Below are 20,993 nucleotides of genomic sequence, written 5' to 3' on the forward strand. Positions count from 1 at the left end.
GCCAGAGAATATTGTGGCCGGTGGAAGTGGTATGGAAAGCTAGACCTGATTTGTGTTCTCTTCTGTTTTCTACATCCTTTTGGTGTTTGTTCATGCGTATTTCACCAGATCTTCCTGTCTGTCCTACACAGCAGATGCAGCAAGAACAATAAATTTTATAAACACCTGGTTTTTTTAAAGGATGATGTGGAGATTTCGGGGGATATAGAAATCTTGAAATTTTTTCCAGCGGCAGAAAGGCTATTTTGATGTTATGTTTGTTTAGCAATTTAGCCATCTTGTCTGTAACATTCTTGATATATGAAAGCAGCAATAAAATACGAGCGGGTTGACAACAATGATATTGTTGTCAACCCACTTCTGGATCCTACTTCTCACCAGTTTCTCCAACAAATTAAACACAACACCTGACACACAGATAGGCCTATAATTTGATACCTGAGTTCTATCACCTTCCTTATGAAGTGGCATAATCTTGCCTTTCTTCGACTCCTTTGGAACTCAACCAAGTGCAAGACTCATATTAAAAAAATGTGTCAAAGCAGATGTCAACTCTCTGGCACATTCCTTCAGAACACATGGTGATATATTATCAAGTCCCACAGCCTTAATAACAACACATTTGCTCAATTTCCCATACATTTCTTGCTCACTTACAGTCAGTGTCTCCTCCCCATCATCAATTGCTCTCAATCTCTCTATGATATCACATTCACAAGAATGAAGGACCTTTATTACCTACTTATTAAGTATCTCTTTCTACAGTAGTTATCCTTATACCAATTTCTCCAATCAATGTGTCATCTTTCCATAATCATTCTTTTTTATGTTGGCTATATATGGAAAGAACTCCATAGGATTCTTTTTGGCTTCATCAGATAACTGCCTCATACTTCACTTTTCCTACCCTTACCAACCAAATCACCCTCCTTGCCTGGTTTTTGTAATCCTCATGAAATTTGTTATTACAACATCTCTTATGCTACCTCCATAATGACTTTTTTTCTCTGTATTGCATAAATAATCTCTTCATTCATCCATTTCACACCTACCTTATATAACCTTCTGACACTTGGAATACATTCAGATATTGCTTCAACTAGATAGTTCTTGAATACTCCCAAGCTGCACTGATCTCTTTTCTAGATAACTCCTCATTCCATACTACACGTGCAAGCTGTTTCCTGAGCTCTTCATAATCACCAGCCTTGTAGTTCCACGTATATACCTTTACTCACAGATGTCCTCAAACTGCTGGCAACCACCTAAGTAATCATCTCATCGTCACTCTCACCAACTGGAGGGCGATTTGAAATCTCATGTATAATAACGACCTCTGAGGAGATTATCAAATCCAAAAGCCTCAATCCTCGTGTGCCCTCTGTTACATACTGTTTGAGGTAGTTGTCCCTCAAAAACTCAAGAAACTCATTTTCTTTACTTCCAGTTGCTATCTCATCATTAAAGTCTATACTGCCATAGATAAAATCATCCATAATAATCACGCTTTTCTTATTTGCTTAGCTAATTTGATTATATATTTCACAGTTACTACATCCACATTACCAGGTCTACAACAACAACATCCAACTAAGTATTTCATTCTATTCACCTATCTCACACCATACTGCCTCAAAACCATTTCATTCTTGCATCTCTACTCTGTGTGGACATAACTCTTTCTCTATCACGAATGAATAGCACTCCCCTCCCTTTTTACCCTTACCCCAAGAATCACATCAGACTCATCATCATCATCAAATTATGAGGAGTTAGCTGGAAAAGAGATCAATACAGCTTAGGGGATTTTCAAAAACTATCTAGTAGATGTAATGTCAAAATGTATTCCAAGGGTGAAAAAGTTAAATAAGGTAGGTGTGAGATGGATGAATAAAGAAATTAAACATGCGATACAGAGAAAAAGGGCATTGTGGAGGCAGCATAAGAGAAGTGGAAATAACCAATTTCATGAGATCTACAAAGACCAAGCAAAGGAGGGTGACTTGGTTGGTGAGAGTAGCTAAATAGAGGTATGAACAGCAGTTAGCTAATGAAGCCAAAAAGAATCCTAGGGAGTTCTTTCAATATGTAGCCAGCAAAAGAAAGAATGATTATGGAAGGATGACATTGACATTGGAGAAAATGGTATAAAGACAGCTGTTGCAGAATGTGTGGTGGAGATACTTAATGAGCAGTTCATAAAGATCTTTCAATCTTGTGAATGTGACTTCATGGAGAGATTGAGAGCAGTTGATGATGGAGAGGAGAGACTGAATATAAGTGAGCAAGAGGTGTTTGGGGAATTGAGTAAACTAGATGTAAATAAGGCTGTGGGACTTATTTACATCATTATTTAGATAATGTATCACCACATATTCTGAAGGAATGTGCCAGAGAGTTGACACCTGCCTTGACATATTTTTTTTAATACGAGTCTTGCACTTGGTCAAGTTCCTAAAGAGTGGAAGGAGGGCGAGATTGTGCCACTTCATAAAGGAGGTGATCGAACTCTAGCATCAAACTATAGGCCTATCTCTGTGTCAGGTGTTGTGGTTAAGTTGTTGGAGAAGCTTGTGAGAACTAGGATCCAGAGTTGGGTTGACAACAATGGTATAATCTTTGATGGACAGTATGGATTTGCTAAAGGGAGGTCATGTTTTAGTAATCTACTTACTTATTACAATAAAGTGACTGCTTCCTTGGACAGAGGAGAAGGATACACAGTAATATACTTGGATTTCACAAAAGCTTTTGATAGAGTACCTCATGATAAGTTGACAGTTAAACTAGAGCAGATGGGGGTTGGATATTAGATTAGTGCATTGGATTGGAGACTGGCTATCTGATAGGTATCAACAAGTTGTGTATGGGGGTGTGATATCCAGGAAACAGAAAGTCACTAGTAGAGTGCCTCAGGGATCTGTTTTAGGGCCAATACTATTTCACTTGTATATTAATGATATTGGAGAAGATTTTATTATTATTATTATTATTCAGGCCTCCATGGAGTCAAAAGACTCATCATGGGAGGTCCTTCCTAAGAACATAAAGTCTGTCAAGACTCATCGAGGGGAGGTCCTTTCCCTCAGAAACACAAAGTCTATCATACCACTCCTTAAACTCACTGACCGTTCTCGCTCTCACCACTCCATCAGGCAATGCCTTCCACAGTTCAACCACCCTCCACGCAAAGAAACAACTCCTCACCCTCTTGCTCACAGTTTCCTTTTGTAACTTCCAGGGATGGCATCTTCTCATCACTCCTTCCTACTGTTCAACCAAGTGAAAGAACTCCCCAGTGTCAACCCTGTAACCACCTCTCAACAATTTAAAAGTCTCAATCATATCACCTCCTCTTCTTATATCCACCAAACTCTGCAGTCCACATTCCCTCAGCCGATCCTCATAACTATCCTTGGACAGTCCTGAAACCATCTTTGTCATCCGTCTTTGTATCTTTTCCACAGTTAATTTATCCCCTTCAAATCCTGGGGACCAAATCTGAGAACAATAGTCCAAGTGTGGTCTGATCAGAGACTTATACAATAGAATGATAACTCTCTTATCTATGCAGGTAAGTGTCCTTCTCATAATTGCAGCAATCCTCTGTGTTACCTTCACCACCTTTGCAATATGTCCCCTAAACTTCAGGTTTCTATCAATCATCAACCCCAGATCTCTTGTCTCCCCTACTTCCTCCAGTATAACTCCTCCCATAGAGTATGCAGCATCCCACCGATGTTTCCCAAACCTCAAGAACTTACATTTTGCTGCATTAAACTGACACCCCCATTCATTTGCCCATCTATCTAGCTTATTCAAATCCTCTTGCAGGGCTACCACATCTGCACTATTACTAATAATCCTTCCCAGCTTCGCATCATCCGCAAAGAACTGAATATCCCCTTGCAATGTCATTGATATAAAGGTTAAATAATATAGGTGCTAGTACTGAGCCCTGTGGGACCCCACTTGTAACCCTCTGCCTCCTTGAAACTGCTCCACCATACACAACTCTCTGATACCTATCGGACAGCTAATCCTGAATCCAGTTGACCAATCTGACATCCAGACCAATGTGCTGCAACTTAAATATCAGCTTATCATGTGGCACCCTGTCAAATGCCTTTGCTAAGTCTAAGAAAATTGCAGTATATGCCTTTCCTTCATCTAATGTTCTTGTAACTTTATTATAAAAGGCTAGCATATTGCTAACAAGAGCACCCTTTCACAAATCCATGTTGACTCTCACAGATAACATTACCCTCATCTGCCCAATGCTGTATACGGTCCCTCACTACTTTCTCCAAGATCTTAACAACTACTAATAACACACAGACTGGCCTATAATTAGACACTTCCAGTCTGTTACCACCTTTATGCAATGGCACTATCTTACCTTCCTTCCATTCCCTGGGCACCTTTCCGAAGCCAGACTTTCATGAAAAGCCAGGTTAAAGGCACTCCCAGTTCCCTAGCACATTCTCTCAAAACTCGTGGTGAAATACCATCCAGTCCCAAAGATTTACTGACATCTAGAGTACTCAGTATCTGAAACACACTCTCCTCCTGTACCTCTAAACCTCGAACCAGCCTTATCCCTCTAGCATTAAAACTGACTCCTCTAGGATGAAATACTCCAATAAAATGTTCATTGAACAATTCCATTATGTCCTCTGCATCAGTCACTCTATTCCCATTTGTATCCCACAATATCATTCTTCCACAGTCATTTCTCCTCCTACTGGTCACATAACTAAAAAATTCCCTAGGATTTTCTTTGGATCTTAGGGCCAATCTTCTCTCATATTCCAGTTTCACTTTCCTTACCACACTAGTCACTCTTCTGGCCTGTGTCTTATATTCTTCATGCATCCTCTCTTCACCTGTCTCCTTATATCTCTTCCACAGCCTATTTTTCGATTTGGATGGAGATATTCAGTTGTTTGCAGATTATGCAAAGTCGGGACGAACCATAAAGAGTAGTGAAGATGTTGTGGCCTTGCAAGAAGACTTGAATAAATTGAGTGATTGGGCATGGAAATGGGGATGCAAGTTCAATGTTGCAAAAGGTAAGGTTTTAAAATTTGGAAAACAAAGATGTAATACAGAATTTATACTTGGTGAGAATATATTGTTGAAGGTAGAGGAAATAAGAGATCTCGGGGTGATAGTGTATAAGGATCTAAAATTTAGGGGACACATCGCCAAAATTGTGAAGACAACACAAAGGCTTCTGGGAATGATGCGGAGAACACTGACGTGTAGAAGTAGGGAGATTCTTGTTCCGTTGTATAAGGCTTTGATTAGGCCACACGTGGACTATTGTAACCAGATTTGTTCACCGGGTTTTCAGAAGGATGAAGAGACGTTGGAAAGGGTCCACATGCGACTGACTAAGGTAGCTTCTGACCTCTGGAATGTTGAGTATGAGGAAAGATTGAGAAGATGTAATTTGCAGAGTCTGGCGGAGAGGAGAAAGAGGGGAGATATGATAAAGACCTACAAGTTGGTAAGGGGTTATTATAAGATCAATGGCTTAGAAGTTCTATAGAGAATAGTGGGAGATCAGGGGAGAATCAGAGGTCATCACTGGAAACTGTAGAAAGAGGGTGTGAGTAAGGGAGTGAGAGGCAGGTTTTTTTCGTGCAGAGTTGTGAATGATTGGAATGCTTTGCCTGAGAGTGTGGTGTCTGAAAGGAGTTTGAGTGTGTGTGATAAAAGGACATCCCAGATGAGTCTTTGACTCCATGAGGTTTTGGGGCAATAATAATAATAATAATAATAATAATAAATTCCTGATATATATATTATTATTACCAGACCTCGTGGAGTAAAAGACTCATCTGGGAAGTCTTTGTATCACACACACACATCTCATCATACCCACAAGGGGAGTGTACAGGATACGATAGTACTACATGAAAAATTTAAATCATTACCAACTTCTTATTTACAATTTTCCTCCAAATCAGTCTGTTACCTGTCAAGACTCCAATATTATCAGATCTTATATTTCTGTTTTCTAAGGCACTTTTTACCATATCAATCCACCTATATCTGGGTCTTTTTCCTGCAAACCTGGCAGAGACCACTTGTTTGGCTAGTCTTTCCTCTCCCATTCTGTTTAAGTGACCATACCACCTGAGATTAGCTCTGACAATGCATTCCTGGATGCTGCCAATGTAGTTATTTCCTAATATACTCGTTTTTAATATGATATTGTCATTGATGCCATCTGTTCATGCCCCTAATCTTTCTCAGGACTCTCATATCTGCAGTCTCTAGTCTTTGGTCAAGTGTTTTACTTCTAACCCAGCTCTCAGATCCATAAGTTAAAATTTTTGAACACTATCTTATATACAGCTAATTTAGTGTTTTGGCTAATTCTTTCTTATTCCATATAAATTTATTCAGTTGACTTTCTACCATACCAGCTTTGTTGATTCTGGTGTCTATTTCCATATTTAATTTACCATCTTCACTAAACATTTATAGGTTCTCCATTCACAATGCAGTTGGATCTTTTCAATCTTTCTGCCTATTTTCATTGTCTTTGTCTTGTTATTGCTGATCCTCAAACCGAATTTATTACAACAGTTATTCACTATAATCAAGAAATCTTGCAGACTTGTAGCAGATTTATTTAGAAGTATAACATCGTCTGCATAAAACAAAGAGCTGAGATTAACATCTGCAATTTTGATATCAGGTTTAATACCACTTTTCTTCATAATGTGATCCATATACATAATGAATAACAGAGGGAATAATGTACATCCTTGTCTGATACCAGATTTAGCATTAAACCACCTTCCTGTACTTACTTCAATTCTAACTGCTGACTTACAACTCAAATAAAGACTAAGTAGTGCTTGATATAGGGAGCCTCCATAGCTGAGTTGGTATAGATGAAACTCTTTGTTCGGAAAGAACTGGGGTTCGACTCCCATCAATGACGTAAGTACATGAATGGAATTGCTTGATATAATGCCCCATTAACACCATATAACTGTAGCGTTTTGAATAGCTTCTCTTTTGGCACCTTCATCATATAGATCTGCCCCTTTGTAGATCCCTTATATAGATCTGTTGCTTTGTAGATCTGCCTTTTCCAGATCTACAAAATTTAAACACATCTTTGTTATATTCCCATGATTTCTCAACTATCTGTCGTAAAATCTGATCCTGACAGCTTCTATTTGGTCTGAATACAGCTTGTTCTTCACCAAGCTTCTCTTCCACAATCCTTCTCAACCGTTTCTCAAGTATACTTGCATATATCTTACCAAGAAAACTAAGTAATGAAATACCTCTGTAATTCTTCAGTTTTATTTCCCTTTTTATATATGGGTACTATGAGAGCTCTACTCCAATCATCTGAAATCCATCCCTCTCTCCAGGCCTTCTGAACTATGCAGTGTAGCCATGGTAAGACTTTTATACCACCATACTTGAGCATTTCTGGTCGAATATCATCTACTCCTACTACCTTTCCACATTTCAGGTTTTTGATGACTTTTTCTACTTCAAGTATGGATATGTATTCCTGACTGCATGCCTAGTCACTGTTTTTTACCACTGTGCTGTTATCACTGCTTGTTTCATTTAGCAATTTTTCAAAGTAATTACTCCATACTTCAATGATATCTTTTTCTCCAATTTTCATGTCACTGTTATCATCTCTAATTCCTTTTGTAGCACTCTTTCCTCCATTTTTGATCTTTTTCAACAACCTCCAGAATATCTTGCCACCTTCTTGGTATTTACTTTCTGTGTTCTTACCAAAGTCTTCCCATGACTTTTGTATGGCTAATTTTACACAGTGTTTAGCTTTCTTACATTTGTCTCTGTATTCTCTAAGAGCACAAGTTGACTTATTTGCCAGGAACTTTTGATAATGCTATCTTTTTCTTCACTGCCTCTTTAACTTTCTATGTCCACCATGGAGTTCTGATTTTCTATCCTTGCAGACAACCTCACCACATGCCTCTCTGGCTGAATCAATCAGTTTTCTTCAGGGCTTGCCACTGAATCCCCAAGGTTTGGTTCCTGTTCTCAAACTCTTTCATTTTTTCTTGAATAATGTTTGTATATTTTAGTCTACAGTTCACATCTAAGAGCTGCTCAACTTTTATTTGCTTTAACACTTTCTTACATGTTCTTCTTTTCAATATAAAATTCAGTTTTATCCTGCTCAATACTAAATGGTGATCACTTGCAATTTCAAATCCTCTGTACACTCTAGTGTCCTGCACCAGGGAGAAAACATCACTATCAACAATAACATAGTCAATGGGGTTTTTTTTTTATTCTTTGTCTCTTCTTTCCATGTGAATTTATGAAAATTTTTATGTTAGAACATTGTTTTAGTAATAACCAGTCCATGTCCTGAGCAGAAATCCAACAGGCATTTGCCATTATTATTTGCTTTGCTCTTTTCTTCAAATTTTCCCAATATATTTTTGTATGTCTGACAATCATTTCCTACTCTGCTATTTAGATCCCCAACAAGCACCAACTTTTCCTTTTTTATTGTGTCAGTTGCTTTCTGTAAAGTCTCAAAAAATTCCTCTGCTTCTACCTAAGTAGAACCTTCTGGGACCATAGACAAATAAGCCTCATTGTCCAGTTTCCCATTCTCATATTTGCCCACATCACTCTACTTGAGACTGCCTGCCATTAAAGAAGATTAGCATCATATTTAGTGTTGAATACTATGGCTACTCCTTCTTTTCCTTGATTGTCATTTCCTGAATATAACATTTTGCATTTATTGCTCAGAAAGATCTCATCAGTTTTTGCCTTTTTTGTTTCGGTCACCCCTATTATGTCGATCTGGTACTTCTCCAATTCTTCAGCTAGCTCCATTTCTTTGCCATTCAGGCTTCTTATGTTGATAGTACTGATCTTGAACTCTGGTGATGTTGAGTTAGAGTGAGTTTCAGGGTTTGTTCCAGTAGCTGAGTTTTCGCTGTTTGCCCTTTTCGCTGGCAAAAACAACGGGGACCTTGTTTAACCAGGCGATGCCCCAGCCAGTATGAAATTCTGTCATGTTGTATCATCATTTGAAATTTTGGTTTAAGCCAATAAGATACAATTTGTCAGCTAAATCCCAAATTGCCAGCCCATCCTCGTCCGTTCAGTATTCAGGTAGATACCTAACAGGGTGCACTACGAGAAGGTGAGGATTGGACATTAAGTCAGAAGCCCTGGTCGGTTCTCCAAATTCCTTTAAAGGGTATGTGGAGGTCTCCTCTCAGTTATATAGCTTTGACTCTTAAGCACCACTATTCCTGTCAGGATGTCATCCTCATCCAACCATGTCTCACTTATTCCAACAATTTTTGGGTGAACAGACTCAATTACTGCAACTATTTCATTTGCCTTGTTCCTTACACTTCTAGCAATTGTATACAAGCACAGCAGCTTATTTCTGGAGCTACAGCTAGTTCCACTTACATCACTTATTTGATGCGACTTCTACATGCTTAACTCATGCCATTTCTTTTTCTTCTTATTCATCTTCGAACCTTCTTTAGATCTAACTGTTTCCCAAGTCATCCCCTTCCCTTTTTTTTCTACAAATGCATTCACATCCTCTTGGATCATTTACCTTTCTCACACTGTGTTTCTCTGTCTATCTTGAGCCTCCCTGTTCTCTCATTCTCTAAACTCATGCTGCTCACTTCTTCATTCACAACCACCACCACTTCAATCTCTCCTGTATTACTCTCCCGTTCTTTCACATCGCTTACCAATTGATCAGATTCATCCTCTGCTCTCACTTCATTGTATTCAGGTAGATACCTAACAGAGTGCACTACGAGAAGGTGAGGATTGGACATTAAGTCAGAAGCCCTGGTCGGTTCTCCAAATTCCTTTAAAGGCTATGTGGAGGTCTCCTCTCAGTTATATAGCTTTGACCCTTAGGCACCACTATTCCTGTCCTTCCAGCAGCAGTCTCTCCAAGAAACTCACACCAAAACCACTCAAATGCAATTATCAGGTCTATAACCATTGCTCCTATACAGTTCACCTCATCCTTCAAATTCATTCCACACATTAACAAACTGCACTGCTTTCTCCTCACACATTTCTGCTAACATCCCATTCACAATCTTCACTCTCTTCTTCATTTCATCATTGTTCATACCTGGGCAACATGCTTACTAGCTTTTCTATAACACTATTCTCTTTTATCCATCGCAAGAACCTCCTGATATCCAATCTGACATGTTCTTTGTTTGCAGTCAAGTCATTTGTATCTATTACAACTTTTATACAACTCTTTTGTCTGCTTACTTCTCATATCTAATGCCTCAATCACTCTACTCATCGTACCTCCAGTACTCGTCCAGCACACTTTAATAACTGAATCATCATACAACCCCACTTGTGAGTCATTTGTTACCTCTTTTATACTAACATTATTTGTTTTCATCATTTTCACTCTTCCATACATATCTCGAATTCTCTTAACTTCATTCCGCATCCATTTCATCTCTTGCCTCATCTTAACCAACTGATCTTTCGAATCTTGCATTACATTTTCACTGTCATGCATTTTTTTTGAACTTCTGAACCTTGCATCACATATTTTTCATTTGTTAACATTTTATTAATTTTTCACATTGTTGTCCCAGTTACTTTGATGCCTTTAGTCTAAAACTTCTTATTGAAAAATGACCAGCAGTTGATCCATGACTAAAGAACTTAATGCTAAAACAGTTCATGTCTAGCTAGCTGAGTAAATTGCTTCTCTGCTCTCCAACCAACAGGCTATCTATTAATTAAAGATGCCAAGAAATTATATTCTTGGTTTCATCCTTTATCCAAGTGTAAGCAAAGTTTGCATTGTAAGTAACTTCATGACTGGGCTCTACAGGCTTGTATAGATTGTATATATAACTGAGGGAAAGCGGACTTTTAAACTGTTGAGAGGTGGTTACAGGGTTGACACTGGGAAGTTCTTCACTTGGTTGAACAGGAGGAAGGAGTGATGACAAGGGGCCATCCCTGGAAGTTACAAAAGGAAGCTGTGAGCAAAAGCATGAAGAGTGGTTTCTTTGCATGGAGGGTGGTTGAACTATAGAATGCATTGCCTGATAAAGTGGTGAGAGCGAGAATGGTCAATGAGTTTAAGGAGCGGTATGATAGACTTTGTTTTTCCTAGGAGGGACCTACTGTGATGAGTTTTGATAGACTTTGTGTTTCCTAGGAAGGACCTCCCATGATGAGTCTTTTGACTCCATGGAGGCCTGAATAATAATAATATAGGCTAATGACTTCACATCAATTGCCTTAGTATCCCATAATGCAATGCATGTATCCTTACAAATGTGTATAATACTATGCATTATGGGAAGGGCCACTACCCAAACTGGTTTCGACTTTTATTGAGGTCTCATCAGTGGGAGCCAGACCCAGAAGTGATACCATATTTGAAGTAATGCAGAAGGCATATTTCCATATAGAAGTAGTCAAAAGGTTTTACACTTTATTAATAAAATATTCTGAATTAGAGATAAATGTTGAAAGTTTTCTCACTTGGTTATATACTATAAATTAAAGATGCATAGAAATTATATTTTGGTTTCATCCTTTATGCAAGTGTAAGCAAAGTTTGCATGTGAAGTAACTTCACGACTCACATCTTTAACCATCCAACTGGCCAAGACTTATATTGTCCAGGTTACCGTGGATGCGAAGTGCATATTAAAATTGTAATGCCATTGATATTACATTGAAATATATGATGTATACGAAGTGTAGAAGAGTGATGTATTTTATCCATATTGACAGCAACGTGGTTAATATATAGTACAACTGGATTAGTGCTTCATATCAATAATCCGCTCTAATGTATTTTTTCCAGTATGTGAATTCAATGCACAAGTTTGATGGCCTACTGTCCAGTATAAAGCAGCAGTCACTTCCTCCTCACCATATTCTACTGCTGTTCTTCATTCACTCCCCCCCCCCCTCAAAAATAGTAGCTTATGGATAATCCTATATAAATAGCAACAGTTCCTCAAACCGGTTAACTTCCATAAAACTATTTAAAATTAGGAATGGCAGCATGTGAAACTGGAGATTTAAGAACTGACTGAATAGAATATTGGGAACATAACGTGATATTCAGGTGTAAATCAAGAAAACCTTTAAACACAGTGGATATCAATATGTAAATTATTATTATTATTATTACATAACACCTCCAGGGAGTCCAAAGACTCAGAGGGAAGGTACCTACTCTACAACTCTCAATCATCTACACCAATGGCATCAACTGCCAACCACCACCACTATTATTTCACAAACAAACATCCATGCCCACGGTGGGATTCGAATCTGCAGCCTTTAGGCTGGAAAGAGGATACGCTAACCACTCGGCCAACCAGGCTGGCAAATATGGCAAAACAATACTTATTTTTTCCTAACTTTAGTAAATAGCATGATAGTGTGTTTTAAAAATGGCAACTTGAGTTCATGGATCACTGTATTGTCAGACAAGCCTGGTTTAAAACATTGGACCAGGTTTGTCCAGCAATTTTAAGAATTCCAACCTTTCTTTTGCTGATAAATTAGCATCTCTAAATGAAATAAAAATCAAAGGTTTTTTTTTTAAAAAAAGTACATATTATTTTTCTAGTTCAGAACTTAATGAAAGCAGATGTTTAGAAATGGATACATTTTATATGATTATTTATTTTAATATATATTGACAGCACAATAAGTAGCAAAAATGCATATAGATGGAAAGACCTGGATTAAAATCCTGTCTAGAATATGAGGAGCATGTATAACAGTGTTTCCACTGAACATAAGGCAAATATTTATAGACAGTCATACAGAACACAGTACTGCCGTATCATTGAATTAATTAGGTTTTTGTTTTTGCTGAAGGAAAGCTGTGATACCATTGTCTGAAACTGGTTACTTCAACTTTACTGAAAATATTTAGTAGCATTTCTCACATCTTTGACATGATTCAAACCTGGATCTCTCTCCAACAGGAAATAAAAAAATGTCTTAAAAATTACACACATACATACATATATATATATATAAACAATAAAATTAATATTGATTACCGTCAGCCTGATGTTTTTAGCCAGTATACCTTCTGAAACATTAACAAATGGATTCTGTGAAATTCCCCATCTATCCACACACTTTTTCATTTTCATGGAAGTACGATTATTCCGGGAGATTCTGTGGGGCTGAATCATTGCTTGTTTCTCAGAATTTATCTGAATAAAGGAAAGAAAGAATCCCTATTCCTATTTTTCATGTAAATAATTCAAGAATTCTTTTTATGATAAAGAATTGAAGGAAAAATCATATTATTATTAACAACTGACTTCCATGGAGTCAGAGTCTCATCTGACTCCATGGGAGGTACACACTATTGCACACTATGTCCAACTGTGCCTTAAACTGACTCAATGTATCTACATTCACAACACACTCAGTCAATGCATTCCACTCAACCATTCTCAAAGAATCTGTTCTTCACTCCTCTGCTCACACCCTCCTTATACAGTTTCCAGTGCTGGCAATATGTGCAACGCACACAGGTGCAGGATAGTAAAGGCACCAAAGATTTCAGGCAAGGAGGAATTACTTTAAAAAAATATATTATTCATTAATTATATCAAAATAAATTACATTTTTGTTTAAATTTTAATTATATTTTATAGATTTGTCTTAAATAAATTATTTATTATCATTTATTTGTTATTATTCCTTAAGATCTTATTTTATTCTGATCCTAGTTCTAACAAGTAGTTTAGTGTAAACAAGTAAAAACTTGAACTTACGTGAGTTTACTGTTTACAGGATGACACGCATTTGAATTCACACTTGTTCACACTCGCATTTGCTCTAAACACATAAGAAAATCTGCTGCGGTTTTTAACTTTATTCTATATTCTGCTGTTAACAGCAGAATATAGAATAAAATGGACAGAATTAATTACATCCTTAAAAAATAAAACTTGTATTGATCATTTGCAACAAACAGTTTAGATAATGAAAGGAAATGTTGGTATGAAGTTATAAAAAGAATAATTTTTGTAGTATACAGTTTTTAGGCAAACAAAATCTAGCTCTTCGTGGTAAAAGTAATAAAATTTTTAAGATTGTAACAATGGTAATTTTTTAAAATGCATTGAGATGTTAGAAAAGTTTATAATAAATTTAGTTTAATCCTTTATACAAATGTGAGCAAACAAAGTTTGCGCCTGAAAGTATCTTCAGGACTGGGGTAAGGTGGTATAACACCAGGGCACTCCTTGCAAAGGTGGAGCAAGATACCAACACTCCTATCTCAGTATCTCCCATAATGCAAAACACATCTCCTTGCGGATATGTCTAATGTTATGCATTAAGGGAAATGCCACAACCCAGACTAGTTTCGACCTTTATTGAGGTCTCTTCAGTGGGAGCAAGGAGTCCTCTGGTGTTGTACCATCTTACCCCAGTCCTGAAGATAATGTCAGGTGCAAACTTTGTTTGCTCACACTTGGATAAAGGATTAAACTAAATTTATTATACTCTAACCAAGTGAAAAATAAACTTTTAGAAAAGTTTAATCCTTTTATATCGGAACACATGCGATGTGTAGCTAATGATCCTGGCTTTAAAAATATGCCCTCCTATTTAGGAGATAAAATTCAAAATGAAATACTCACTTTATTGGAATCAAATGTTAAAAATAACGTTTTTCTAAAGTGTTTTTTATTGGGGGGGGGATATAGGGGCGCCAACTAAAGTTTTGCACACAGGTGCCGGACACTACTGGCATGCCCCCTGATGCCAATGCTGCTGCAAACTCCTTAGAACATTCCCTTAAGACATGGCGATACATCATCAAATCCTATTGCTTTATTGACATCAAGGTTAGTTGCCTTATTTACATCAAGGTTATTTATTTCCTCAAATACCTCCTGTTCATTCACAATTAGGCTGTCCTCTACACTTAAGTTCCTTATGATTCCTCCCTGATCAGGATGAAACTCATTTACAAAGTGTTCACTGAATATCTCAACAATGTCTTCTGCAGCAGATACCATTCTACCATTTTTATCCATTAACAATGTCTTACCATAATCATTCTTCCTTCTACTTGCCACATATCTAAAAAAAAAAACTTCCAATGGTTTTTCATGGCTCGTTGTGCTAATTTCTGCCCATACTGTAGTTTTAATGTCTTACTGATTCATTCTCCTGACTTGTTCTTTATACTCTTCATGCAATTCAATATTACCATTATTCATCTTGTACTGCACTGCCTCTAAAGTACCTTCTTCTTTCAGATTTCATGCTTAAGCTCCTCATTCATCCGTTTTACACATACCTTATTAGCCTTTTGGCCTTCAGAATACATTCTCACATTAATGCTGTTATGTATTTCTTTGTCAGTTCCCAAGCAGCATTTATTTCCTTACCACTCAACTCCTTGTTCCATACTAGAGTTGCAAGCTGTCACATAAACTTGTCATAATCATCGGCCTTATAATTCCATATATCTTTTCTTCACAAAAGTCTGCATATGGCTAGCCACAATCCAGGTGATCACTCTCACCAAATGGAAGAAAGTGTGAAACCCCACTCACAATTATATCCTCTGATGAAATGATCAGATCTAAAACTCAATCCTCCTTTATGAGAGATAACTGCCTGAGACAGTTATCTCTCGAGAACTGGAGAAATTCATTTTCCTTATTCCCAAATGCTATTTCTTCATTCTTATTTATACCACCATAATTAAAATCACCCATAATAATTACCCTTCCTTTGTTTACTAATCCAAGTTGTTTATACATTTCTTCATTATCATCCTTCATATTTCCTGGCCTATAGCAACATCTAACTAAGATTTCTTCCCCTGAGCCTCCACATTACCATGGCTACTATCTCCCTCTTTCATTATTATTATTATTACATGACACCTCCAGGGAGTCCAGAGACTCATCGAGGGAGGGCATCTACTCTATAGCTCTCTGTCTCCACCACTCAATCCAACTATACTAATGCCATCTACCGCCCCACTACTAATACTGGTATTTTCACAGACAACTCATCCATGTCCATGGCGGGATTCGAACCCGCAGCCTTTTGGCTGGAGAGTGGGCACGCTTCATTCTGTCTTATATGATCATAATTCCACTGCTATCATCAGCAACACTCTCTTCCCTTCTTGTCCTTTCTCTCCTTACAAAAAATCTGTCCTTCCATTTCTATTTCCATTAGAATCAACTGTTTCACTTATTCCAATAATTTTGGGGAGAATAATTCATTTTTAATATCAGAAGTATTAGAAATGAATTACACAGTAATTCATTTTTAGGTCTATAGCCAATCCTATTCAAGCCACTTGTTGGTTGTGATTTCCCCACCACACATGTCCAATCATCTTTATCACCACATATATCTGCTGAGTCCCAACTTCCCTACCCACATCACAGTATACTCCATCTTCATACACACATTCACTACCACTTTCAACATCCACTCTCCCTATGCCATGTCTTCCTGTCCGTCCCCCCCCACTGTTTCCCTGTTCCTCTTGCATTCCCGTTTCTCTCTTCATCTCTCAAACTACTACTGTTTCCAGTGCCAAGCACTTCTCTCTTTCAACTGCTCTCCTGATTTTTCACTTCATCTCTTGCTTCTGATCTCTTGCATGCATCTCTCTCTCTCTCTCTCTCTCTCTCTCACTCTCACACACACACAGTATCTAGCAACACTTTCTCCAGTGCACTCAATCCAAAGCCATTCAAATAAAATTCTTCACATCTGTATAATTCCATTCTTCCCTCAAACACATGCCATACTTTCACAAACTAAACTCTCTTCTCACACAGCTCTGCTAGCATGGTATATATATATGCAACAGAATTTTCTGATGAATTTTAATCTGAAATGAAATTACATTTATATATAAAATATTACTGGCTTAATTTTGGTCCAATATATTATAATTATGCATGAGTATGTTAGTCTATTATTATTATGTGACACCTCCAGGGAGTCCAAAGACTCATCGAGGGAGAGTGTGCCAACAGCATCAAACGGTTAATCCCCTTCCAACTCTAACCGCGCTCAAACTTTAACTTTTTGCAAGCCATTAGTAGCAGAGGCTCTACCAATTGCATTTATTGGAATATTAATTGGAATAATTTTATTATTGCTTTTATTATTACATTAACTTGTAATTTGAATACAAATGGTACATATTTCAAAATATTAAATTGTAAAAAAATATTCGTACTATCTACATCATTTTTTATAAGGTCAGAGTTAAAAAGAGGTATGAATGAGATGGCTTACTGAAAAGTAAATGATTAGTTGGCTTACAGAAAAGTAAATGATTAGTTGGATTACAGTAATTATATCAAAGTTCTGAGTGATTTCTAAATAATTTTTAAAAATCTGAATATAAATTTAAAATATCCTGCAATTGCATTAGTCCTTTAAACTGAACTATTAATTTTTCCTTCCCAATTAACAGAAACTAAGATTATTATTATTGCACTAGAGCAGTGTTTCTCAAACTTTCTAAGCCCAAGGAACCAGTAAAATGCTTAAAACAATTCTACAAACCACTAAGTTACAAAGGCGTAGCTTGGGGGTGGGGGGACCGATCTGTCCCTGGCAGCACTTTTTTTGGCATTTAACAAATATGTCCATACTGTCTATAAAACAGCAACTGAGTGATGAAATAGACTTTGACAATGTGATCGACAATTTTGCGAACAGAAAAGAAAGAAAAATAACATTTTAGAATGTTGGAATTAAAATTTTACTTCGAAAATAAGCATTGGGTTTTTAATTAATTCCCTATACGTTGTTTTCACTTTTTGTAATTTTTTTTAAAAAACTATGTAGGAATTACCAACATTTCAGAAAAACTGTGCCATTTATAACATAATAGATCTAAAAACATGTTTTGAATACATATGGAAATATAATTAATTAAATTGGAAGTAAACGATTAAAAATGTATCATCATTGAACAAAGTTTTAATTTTTATTAAACAAATAAACAATATGATATATTTATGTAACTACTTACTTTTAATGAGATTGTTGAGCTTCTTGGCCCTAGCAGAGCTGCTGGTTATCTGGCTTAATATTGGTCAACTTCAATCGAAGATCGGCATGCACACACACACACATGAAGACGATTTCTGTATTTTGTTTTTATTTGAAGGAGCAATGAAGTTTCTCAGAAAGATAGGTTGTAGAAAACTGCATGACCATTTTCAATGCTTCTTTAGATAATTCGGTAAATTCACTTCTTACTGAAGGCAAGATCCAAAATCAAGCCAAACCAAGATCATGGAATTGCATTTTAAGTTCACTGTCACTTGAAAGCTCAATTAATCTCGTGACTGCAAGCCAAAATTGACCGCGAACCCACAGAATTTCATATGAAAGTTATTCAGAAAATATATTTCAAAATTTTGTTTCAGATTTTTGAGGCGGTCACAAACCCTTTCTAGAAACTCAGAATTAACAAAAATATCATTTTCCACTAAAAAGGATTCTAATGTTGAAAATGGTGCAAATTGTCTATCTTTTATATAATTAATCCATAAAACTAGTTTTTTCTCGAATGCCTTCATTTTATCGTAGGCATCAAGAACAGTTAAAGAAGGGAGAGATTTAGATAGTTAAATCTTTCCCTGAAGGGAGAGATTTAGTTCATTTAATTTTGAAAACAATGTCTGAAAGATGGGTAGTGTTGATAACCATACTTCGTCAACAAGGAGGGATGCAAAATCAGAATTATGTTCATTTACAAATAATAAAACTTTGGGTCTTAATTGAAATAACCTTGTTAATACTTTTCCCCTGAAAAGCCAGTGAATTTCAGAATGAAGCAACGGTTTTATATATTCACTGCCCATTTTTTTTTATAGAGTAGTGAAAATAACCTGTTATTTAATGGTCAAGCTTTAATAAAATTAACTAGCTTTACATCAATGTATAGCACAGTTTTAAATTCTGGTGGCATTCCTTCGGAGGCTACGCTTCATATGTACAGTATGAAACAATGTACCCAATTCATATCCGGAGCTACTTCCTTGACCTTAGAAACCCCACTATACCTGCCTATAAGGGTGTGAGCTCCATCCGAACAGAAGCCCATACATTTTTCCCACTGGATCCCTTTGTGTATTTATGTAATTATTGAGTGTGAAATATTTCTTCTCCAGTTGTTCGGGATGGAAAAGTTCTACAAAATAGAATATGGTCGTGAATGTTGTTATCATGCGCATATCTTACGTAGCATATTAACTGCACATGATTTGTAACATCATGTAGTCTTGTCTATTTGTAAAGCATAATAAGAGTTCTTCTTAACTCTTTCGATTAACTGAGATCTATGTCATCTGCCATATCATTAATTCTGCGACCACAGTGTCATTTGAAAGAGGAATCAAATCAACATCTTTTAGATGTTGATTTGATTAATGAAATGAAAATGAAAAGTAGAAAATTTTCCCCAATAGAATGAGGTTTCCCTGTTTACACTATGTGTAAACTTAAGAGATAGGATGCTTCCAGTGCCTTGCTATTAATGGAACCCATGGCCAAAACTATATCTTTCCCATGATATAATGTCCCTAACTGTCACTGAAAAAATTCAATTGGGTTATTTTTCGCATCACAATGTTTAGTTTCTAAATGTCGGAGTTTCGCAGGTTTCATGCACTCATTCGACAACACTTCATAACACAAAACACATTGAAATTTCTGTTCACTTTCATCTGCACACCAAGTAAACCTGAATTCCAAATATGAACTGTTATATTTCCTACTGTATTTTTTTCTTTGAACTGCCCGTTTCTTCTACTTTAATAGTATCAGATTTACTCGCCATTACAACACATATCACAATTAGGGTTAGCATCACCTGTTTCATTTGCCCTTCTTTCAAAGTTCTAGTTCTAAGCCACTTTTCCATTATTAAAAAACGTTTCAGAAAAATATATAAATATATAAATACTGGGGTTAACTCACAACACACTTCATCCAAGTATCACTTAGCACTTCTGAAGATATACTGAGCCTTGGTTGAAGGAGGGAAACCTTCAGTAATAAAAATTAATAAACAACAAGCAATTGGTTGAAATGTGGATAACACGTTTTCACTTCAAATCTGACAAAACAGCAAGTGAAGGCAGAAGCAATGAAACTATATTGTTGTTCACTTTACCCCTCTTTTATTCTTTGTCATTCTGCCGCTACAAATTTAGGGGCAGAATGACGAATAATAAAAGAGTGGTGAAGTGAACAAAATATAGATTTATTGCTTCCACCTTAGAACATTCTGATGCTATTTGTTGGGTTTTTTAAGTCTCCATTTGATTTCAATAATTTTTACTTACTTATTCAATTTTAATTTGTTTTGTTTGGATAATAGGTGTGAGATGGATGAATAAAGAGATTAAGCATGCAATACTGAGAAAAAGGGTATTGTGGAGGCAGCATAAAAGAAGTGGAAGTAACCAATTTCATGAGGTCTACAAAGACCAGGCAAGGAGGGTGACTTGGTTGGTGAGAGTAGCTAAAGAGAGGTATGAACAGCAGTTAGCTAATGAAGCTAAAAAGAATCCTAGGGAGTTCTTTCGATATGTAGCCAGCAAAAGAAAGAATGATTATGGAAGGATGACATTGATTGGAGGAAATGGTATAAAGACAGCTGTTGCAGAATGTGTGGTGGAGATACTTAATGAGCAGTTCATAAAGATCTTTCAATCTTGTGATTGTGACTTCATGGAGAGATTAAGAGCAGTTGATGATGGGGAGAAGAGACTGACTGTAAGTGAGCAAGAGGTGTTTGGGGAGTTGAGTAAACTAGATGTAAATAAGGCTGTGGGACTTGATAATATATCACCGCGTATTCTGAAGGAATGTGCCAGAGAGTTGACACCTGCCTTGACATATTTTTTTAATACGAGTCTTGCACTTGG

General features: G+C 36.7%; 1 protein-coding gene across 3 annotated transcripts in view; it reads right to left on the minus strand.

Annotated features, from left to right (window-relative positions):
• Ac76E (adenylate cyclase type 2 Ac76E) overlaps nucleotides 1–20,993 on the minus strand; it is a 313,695-nt gene that overhangs the window by 231,963 nt on the left and 60,739 nt on the right. For all 3 annotated transcript variants that reach the window (XM_090397688.1, XM_090397687.1, XM_090397686.1), the window contains exon 10: nucleotides 13,098–13,256. In XM_090397688.1, coding sequence (XP_090253814.1) covers nucleotides 13,098–13,256 — 159 coding nt within the window. The remainder of the gene's footprint in view (nucleotides 1–13,097; nucleotides 13,257–20,993) is intronic.

This window comes from Typopeltis vanoorti, chromosome 9 (assembly GCF_054136105.1).
Source record: "Typopeltis vanoorti isolate ZY-2024b chromosome 9, IOZ_Tvanoo_1.0, whole genome shotgun sequence".
Classification (NCBI taxonomy): domain Eukaryota; kingdom Metazoa; phylum Arthropoda; class Arachnida; order Uropygi; family Thelyphonidae; genus Typopeltis; species Typopeltis vanoorti.